The following is an 8,600-nucleotide window of genomic DNA, read 5'->3' as shown; positions in this document are numbered from 1 at the left end:
GATGATTACAATGTTCAGCACCATCATGAATCCTCATATATTGATACCGTCCATTTTCAAATGCAACAAAATCTGGATAATATCCAGGCTAGGGCTGACAAATAGCAAGTGACTTCCATGCCACACAAATACCAGGCAATGACCATCATCGTTAGGAGACAATGTAACTAATGCCCTTTGACATTCAACAGTGTTATCATCATTGAATATCATTTGTCAACATCCTAGCGGTTATCATTGACTAGAAACTGAACTTGCCATGTAAATACAATGGTTACAAGAACAGATCAGATGCTTCGAATACTACAGCGAGTAACTCACCCCCTGAATAGCTATCTCTCCTACCTTCTTTCCAGCCAAATGGCCCCCTGAGGCCGGTGTGTGGCGGTGACTTCCAGAACTGACACTCAATGCCATGATCAGTGTTCCGATGCTGATCACGGTGCACAGGGTCTTCGAGTGGCTGCACACAGAACCAACGCAACTTCGAGGGAATTTTGTTCCTGATTCCCAGAAGCCTGTTCATCATCTACAAGCCACAGATCAGTGTACAATGGAATATTCCCCACTTACCTGGATGGGTGCAGCTGCATCAACACACAAGAAGCTTGACACCATTCAGGATAAAGCAGTCGGTTTGTTTGACACTGTAGTAATTGCAACGATATCAGCCAGGTGCACATCATAGAATATGAGGTCCCTGACTGGGGCTGTGAATCTGGTCCAATCACTGAGCCCTGGCTGACAGAGTCATAGAGTTATAGATTAATACATCATGGAAACAGGCCCTTTGGGTCAAACTGCTCCAGGCTGACTATTGTGCCCGTTCAGTTAGTTCCAATTGTCCACATTTAGTCCATATCCCTCTAAACCCTTCCCATCCAGGAACCTATCCAAATGCTTTTTAAATGTTGCTATTGAACAGGCCTCAACTACTTTCCTTGGCAGCCCATTCCATATATGCACCACTCTCTGTTACCCCTCAGGTCCTTCTTAAATCTATCCCTTCTCACCTTAAACTATACCATCCAGTTTTCAATTTCCAATCCCTGGGAAAAAAGGCTATATGCATTCATCCTATCTATGCCCCTCACGATTTTAAACACCTCAATAAGGCTACCCCTCAATCTCCTATGTTCCAAGGAATAACGTTCTATCCTGGCCAACTTCTCCCTATAATTTAGTCCTGGCACCATCCTTGTAAATCTTCTTTGCTTACTTTCCAATTTAACTATGTCTTTCCTATAACAGGGTGACCAAAACAATACTCCAAGTGTAGTCTCACCAACTCCTTATGACAACTATAGCATAACATCACTGCTCCCATACTTAATGCCTCGACTGATGGAAGTCAGCATGCTAAATGCCTTCTTTCCCACTCTGTCCACCTGTGACACTACTTCAATGAACAATGTACTTGAACTGCTAGATCTGTTCCATAACACTCCTCAGGACCTTACCATTTACTGTATAAGTCCTACTGGTTTGACTTTCCAAAATGCAACAGCCCACACGTATCTATATTGAATTGCATTTGCCAATCCTCAGCCCACTTCCTCATCTGAACAAATCCCCTCTGTAATTATTTATAACCTTCTTCATCATCAATGATACCTCCTAATTTTGTATCATTCACAAACTTACTACTCATGCCTTGTACATTCACATCCAGATCATTTATGTAAATAACAAATAACAAAGGTCCCAGCATTGACCTCTGTGGCATACCACTAGTCACAGGCCTCCACTCTGAGAATCAACCTTCAACCATCACCCTCAGCTTCCTCCAATTGAGCCAATTTTGAATCCAAATAGCTAGCTTTCTCTGGATCAAATGTGACCTAACTTTCATGACTTGCCTTCTATGTGGGACCCTATCAAGGGCCTTACTAAAGTCCATATAGAAAACATCCACAGTCCCACACCCATCCATCCTCTTGGTTACTTGGTTACCTCTTCAAAAATGTTTTGAAGATTTGTCAACATGACTTCCTGTGCACAACTCCATGCTGACTATCCCTAATCAGACCTTGACTATCCAAATGATGGTCGATCCTGTCCCTCAGTATCCTCTCCAATAACTTGCCTACCACTGATGTCAGGCTCACTGGCCTGTAGTTCCCGGGCTTCTCTTTGCTACCTTTCTTGAGCAGTAGAACAATATTAGCCACCCTCAAGTCTTCCAGAACTTCACCAGTGGCAAAGGATGAAGCAAAAGTCTCTGCAAGGGCCTCTGCAATTTCTTTCCTGTCCTACCACAACTTCTGTAGATGGACTTGATCAGGCCCAGGAGTTTTCTCCACATTAATGTGCTTTCTGGCAGCAAACACATCCTCCAAAAAAGAAAAATGTCAGAGATTCTGACAGCTGATTCTGAAGAGGCAGTACTAAAGTCAAGGATGGGTCATGTGTAATTAAAGGGTGACATGTCGACAGGGTACTGGCCTGTGTGGAGTTATTTCAGGCACCACATTCATATACATCCACGCCTTCTCTCCCCAATGCTCAGTAGCAGCATTGTGTGCTACCTACAAGATACACTGTACAAATTCACCCAAGCACCTTAGACAGCACCTTCCAAAACTGCAATCAACTCCATCTGGAAGGACAAGGGCAGCAGGTACATGGGAACACCATGACCTGCAAGGTGCCCTCCAATCCACCCACCATCCTGACTTGGAAACATATCAATGTTCCTTCACTGTTTCTGGGTCAAAATCTTGGAATTCCCTCCTTAATTGCATTGTAGATTCAAGAAGGCAGCTCACTGCCACCTTCATCAGGGGCCGTTATGGATGGACAATAAATGATAGCCCAGCGAGTCTCATCTGTCCTCTCGACTGGATGGAAAACAGCCCTTGGGTTGATGACGAAGGAGAGAAAGACAGCTCTCCCTGATATCCTAGGCAATATCCCTTAATGCACATCATTAAAACTGATTCAGAGCATCATACAGTACAGAAGAAGCCATTCAGCCCATCAGTACTGCACTGCCAAAAATACACAACCACCTGCATTAGTCCTACTTTCCCACATTAAGCCCATTGCCTTGAATGCTATGACATTATAAGTGCTCAGCAACTACTTTTTAAAGATTGTGAGGCTTCCTGTCTCAATGACCTGCCACTGCCCTCTGGGCGAGAAATGTTTCCTCCAATTCTCTCTAAACCTCCTTCCACTCATTTGAAAATGATGACCCTTTGTAATGACACTTGAATAAAGGGAAACAGCAGCTTTCTATCCTCCTGTCCATACCCCTCTGACTCTGAGACACCGAGATCAGGTCCCCCTCCCCCAGCCTTCTCTTCTGCAAAGAAAACAACGCGAGTTAATCCAACCTCTCTTCCTAGCTCATGCACTGCATCCCAGACCTGCAATCCCCTTCAGTGCTATCATATAATTCCAATAGTGTGCAGGGACCTGAACTACACACAGTACTCCAGCTGTGGCCAAACCAAAGTCCTGTACAGCTCCAGCATTAGATGCCTGCTTTTATACTCTATGCCTTGACTCATAAAAGCAACTGTCAATGGTTGATTGTTAGGTGACTATTACACTGTAGTTTGTGGGATTAGATTAGATTAGATTTGCTACAGTGTGGAAACAGGGCCTTCAGCCCAACAAGTCCACACCGCCCTTTGAAGCATCCCACTGAGACCCACCCCCCCATAACCCACACACCCCTGAACACTACAGGCAATTTAGCACGGCCAACCCATCTAGCCTGCACATCTTTGGACTGTGGGAGGAAACCGGAGCACCCGGAGGAAACCCACGCAGACACGGGGATAATGTGCAAACTCCACACCGACAGTCACCTGAGGCTGGAATCGAACCTGGGTCCCTGGTGCTGTGAGGCCACAGTGCTACCCACTGAGCCACCGTGCCACAGTTTCTGCTGTCCCTCCTACAATATTGTGGAGGGACCGGTGTTGGACTAGGGTGGATAAGGTCAGAAGTCACCAGCTAATCGCCCAACAGGTTGATTTGCACTGCAAAATTGTCAGGTGAAATCCTGAAGGTGCTCCTTCACTTAATAAAGGAGCAGCGCTACAAAAGCTTGTGATTTTAAATAAACCTGTTGGACTATAACCTGGTGTCACATAAATTCTCTTGTCCTACAATATTGACAGTGACGATGGCTGAGAAAGACCCGACAGACAATTTTATATTTTGAGAGTTCCTGAGTTGGGGAAGGGCGCTATGGAAACGCAACCTTTTTCTCCTGCAGTGAGATATTTTGATGTTAATCTCACTTCCTGCTCTGAGCTGCCTCTCTGACAGCAGACTCAGTGAGCAATGGGTCACTCAGGAAGCTCGAGTGCTCCCATTGCCTCTCTCTAGCCTGGAGAGGGAAGTTGGGGCCAGGCTGAGGGAATCGAGATGACAATTTGCTGAGAAACACTGACCTCAGAAGTTCCAGCTGCTCATGCTCCTGTCTCCAAAAATCACATTCAGAGAACAACATGAACTTCCCATTTCAGGGAGAACAGCCATGGAGGAACAATTCCAGGCACAGTGTCATTGCTGGGGCATGGGGAAAGTTTCAGGGAGGGTCTGAATTGCTGACTCGGTACAGTCTCTCCAGGATATAAACCAGGAGGTGACAGCTCCCTCGTCATCCACACTCGCCCTGCAACACTGAACACTTGCAAGTTGGGCCAGGCCAGGATGAGGACAGCACTGTGTGTAGCTACTGTTGTGCTGGGAGCACTGGCAACCTGCTCGATCCAAGATGGTGTTTCTGCTGCACCAGGTAAGAGAAGCCTTCCTTCTTCCCAATCTTTGCTCAGAACTTGAGAATGAGGAAAACAGGAACAGGTTCCAGTGCCCCTGCTGCTTTCCCTTGCCTGTTTGTGTTACTTATTAGGGTTAATGTAATGATCCCTCCTCACTCCATTCAGAAACTGTGGGCCAATGATGCCAAATAAAATCACATCAAAACAGAGAGACAGAGAGCGAGAGAGAGCATGTGAGACTACTCAGCCCATTAAGCTGGTACTAGGTTTTTACTAGAATGATGGTTAATCTGTCCTGCTCTGTCTTTCCAATCCCTGTCAATATTCAATGTCTAGTTATACAGTCATACAGTATGGAAACAGACACTTTGGTCCATATTGTCCACGCCAACCAGATATTGTAAATTAATCTTGTCCCATTTGTCAGCATTTGGCCCATGTCCCTCTAAACACTTCCCATTCATATACCTATTCAGATGTAACTTAAATATTGTAATTATACTAGCCTCCACTACCTCTTCTTACAGCCCATTTCACATACACACCACCTGCCAGGTGAAAATATTGCCCATTGGTTTCCCTTTTAAATCTTTACCCTTTCACTTTAAACCTATGCCCTCCAGTTTTGGGCTTGCCTATCTTGAGCAAAAGAACTTGAATAATCACTCTGTCCATGCTCTTATTCGTTTTTAAACTTCTGCCAGGTAACCCCTCAGCCTCTGACATTCCAGGGAAAATACCCCTAGCCTATTCAGCCTCTCCCTGTCGCTCAAAGCCTCTAATACTGGCAACATCCTTGCAAATCTTTCTGATCCCTTACAATAACAACGTCTTTCTAAGAGTAGGGAGACCAGAATTGCATGCAGTATTTCAAAACTGGCTTAACCAATGTCCTGTAAGCCACAACATAACCTACCAACTCCTGTACTCAATACAATGACCAATAAAAGCAAGTCTACCAAAAGCCTTCTTCACCACCCTGTCCGCCTGCAACTCCACTTTCAAGGAACTATAAAACTGCAACCCAAGTTCTCTTTGTCCGATAACAGTCCCTAGGAACTTACTATTAACTGTGTGTCCTGGCCTGACTTCCTTTACCAAAATGCTACATCTTACGTTTGTAGTGTGGAAATGGCTGCAAGACTTTCCACAAGTAGTCAGAAGTCTGAAAAGAGGCCTGATGGCAGTTTTGGATATGTCCAAGGGGTTTGATAGAGTGGGTGTGGGAATGATGTTTCCACTTGTGATAGAGAGCAGAACTGAGGACAATTCCTAATCAAAGAACAAAGAAAATTACAGCACAGGAACAGGCCCTTCGGCCCTCCAAGCCTGTGCCGTTTGAGATCCTCTGCCTAACCTGTCATGTATTTTCTAAGGGTCTGTGTCCATTTGCTCCCCGCCCATTCATGTACCTGTCCATATATATCTTAAAAGACGCTAATGTGTCTGCGTCTACCATCTCCGCCAGTAATGCATTCCAGGCACCCACCACCCTCTGCGTAAAGAACTTTCCACGCATATCTCCCTTAAACTTTCCTCCTCTCACTTTGAACTCATGACCCCTAGTAATTGAGTCCCCCACTCTGGGAAAAAACTCCTAATCAATCCCATTAGGAATGGAGTAGAACATGCTTTAGCTAGAGAGTGATTAGAAAGTGTACCCTGAGGCTGGAAGGAGTGGTGAAAGTGAATAATATTAAGATGTTTTAAAGAGAGACTGGATATACATATGAGGGAGAGATAAATAGCTGGATATGTGGATGGGTTGAGTGAGTTCTGTGCCAGGAGGGTTTGAAACTGCGGCAGGGAACAGGTGGGCTGAATGGTCTGTTTGTGTTGTGTACACTCAAAGTGCTTCTGGATGAAAACATGGAGGAAAAGGAGGCTGTCAGTGAGAATGTGCTGTGAATGTGTTGAAGGATTCACCATCTCCATTCCTACTCTTCCTCATTGCAGCCGGCTCTGTCACTTTCGATTGCTGTGAGAACTTTAAGACCACTCGCATTCCTCATAAACGGCTCGTAAGCTTCACCAGGACGGTTGGCTGCTCCACTCCCTCTATCATGTGAGTGTTTTACAGTGTTTTTATCACTGTCTGTGGAAATGAAAGGTTTGGAGCTCATACCTGTGATTCTCTGATAATCATAATCTCATCTCACTCTTTCAGCTTCACAAACAGGAGGAAGATGAGAATTTGTACGAGAGCCAGTGAGAAGTGGGTTCAAAATGCAGTGGCATATCTGGAGAAGAAATTGGGGATTGAAAGCTAGAACCTACTTAAAGTACAACCTTTCAATCCACTGGAAACATGCGGAGTGTTGAACTCAGAGATAATGGGAACTGCAGATGCTGGAGAATCCGAGATAACAAAGTGTGAAGCTGGATGAACACAGCAGGCCAAGCAGCATCTTACGAGATGTGGAGCTGGATGAACACAGATTGCCAAGCGGATGCTGCTTTGCCTGCTGTGTTCATCCGGCTCCACAATTTGCTATCTTGGAGTGTTGAATTGACTGATGTTACACTGGGAGACAGGCAGAATGAAGAATCTGTTTGAAGATTGGATCCACAAACTGATTCTCTGATCATTTGCAATAATCCTGTTTTTGTGCTCATTAAAATGAAAGACTGTGAATGGTAATTAACTAACTTTCCACATGTCTACTCCAATCATCAAACTGAGTGAAGCTGTTTACGGTACAGGGACAAATGTGGTTGGAGACCAATGGGAGAGACTATCGTGGAGGGGAAGTTGCTGCCCTTGAAAAACGAGGACATCTGAGATGTCCAGGAGTGGAATGCCTCATCTTGGGAGCAGATGCGGCGGAGGTGAAGGAATTGGGAATAGGAGATGGCATTTTTGCAGGAAGGTCAGTGGGAGGAGGTGTATTCTAGCTAGCTGTGGGAGTTGGTAGGCTTGAAATAGATATCGGTTTCCAGGCAGTTGCCAGAGATGGAAACAGAGAGATGCAGAAAGGAGAGAGAGTTATCAGAAATAGTCCAGGGCAACTTGAGGTTGGGGTGGTAGGTGTTAGTGAAGTGGATGAACTGCTCGAGCTCCTCATGGAAGCACGAGGCGGCACCGAAGCAGTCATCAATATAACAGAGGAAGAGGTGGGGGATAGGGCCAGTGTAGCTTCGGAGAAGGAATTGTTCCATGTATCCTACAAAGAGGCAGGCATAGCTTGGGCCCATGCAGGTACCCATGGCCACCCACTTTGTTTGGAGGAAGTGGGAGGAATTGAAGGAGAAGTTGTTAAGGTTCAAGATGAGTTCAGCTGCTTAATTTGGACAAGGGTGTAATTGTTCAGCTTTCAGTTTTCCATTCAAGAGAAACCAGGTTGAATTTCCCACCAGTTTTCATCTTCACCTTCCATTGGTCACTGCCCACTCATGGAGTAAGCCAATGTCAGCTGATTGGCTGAGAATTGGGAAGGTGGATTAGATAGGAGTTAAACTGTGTTACAAAGTGTACGTGCGTTTCAGGAAGCTCTCTGGGAAGGTATGAGCAGAACCACAAACATCATTCCTTTACGTAGGGCACAGAACAGTAAAGCATAGGACCTTTGTCTAGTGATTGTAATGAGGTCAGCCAGATAGTTTCATAAAATATGAGTTCCCTGATTGGGGCTGTTACCCTGGTCCATATTACCTTTAGGGAGGGGTGGGCACTGTGTGGGTTAAGTGCTTTATTTCCCCCTTCAACTCGACATTGATTTAAATCGCTATCCTGGCCCCTTTACTTTGCTTGTCACGTCAGCATTGTCCTTACCAGGCTTTGCTTGTTACTGGTTCCTTGGCCACATGCCTACTTTTCCCGGTGGTGGAAATGTTAAACAAAATTATTTTTCACATTTTTTT

General features: G+C 45.2%; 1 protein-coding gene across 1 annotated transcript; it reads left to right on the top strand.

Moving 5' to 3' along the window:
- The first annotated feature begins 4,510 nt into the window (after positions 1-4,510).
- LOC125459634 (eotaxin-like) lies at positions 4,511-7,252 on the top strand. Its single transcript, XM_048546240.2, has 3 exons — positions 4,511-4,756; positions 6,696-6,804; positions 6,907-7,252. The coding sequence occupies exons 1-3, from the start codon at positions 4,672-4,674 to the stop codon at positions 7,007-7,009; spliced, it is 297 nt and encodes a 98-aa protein (XP_048402197.1). The 5' UTR covers positions 4,511-4,671; the 3' UTR covers positions 7,010-7,252.
- The last annotated feature ends 1,348 nt before the right edge of the window (positions 7,253-8,600 follow it).

Source organism: Stegostoma tigrinum, chromosome 16 (genome assembly GCF_030684315.1).
Source record: "Stegostoma tigrinum isolate sSteTig4 chromosome 16, sSteTig4.hap1, whole genome shotgun sequence".
Classification (NCBI taxonomy): domain Eukaryota; kingdom Metazoa; phylum Chordata; class Chondrichthyes; order Orectolobiformes; family Stegostomatidae; genus Stegostoma; species Stegostoma tigrinum.
Note: the sequence above shows the minus strand (reverse complement) of the source record. Positions and strands in the feature narration are given on the sequence as shown.

What these genes read in the sequence shown, in the direction of transcription:
- LOC125459634 (XM_048546240.2), top strand. Translation starts at nt 4,672, where the DNA reads ATGAGGACAGCACTGTGTGTAGCTACTGTTGTGCTGGGAGCACTGGCA. An exon ending in TGGTGTTTCTGCTGCACCAG is followed by an intron (nt 4,757 to 6,695) that starts GTAAGAGAAGCC and finishes TCCTCATTGCAG; the next exon opens with CCGGCTCTGTCACTTTCGAT. An exon ending in TGCTCCACTCCCTCTATCAT is followed by an intron (nt 6,805 to 6,906) that starts GTGAGTGTTTTA and finishes TCACTCTTTCAG; the next exon opens with CTTCACAAACAGGAGGAAGA.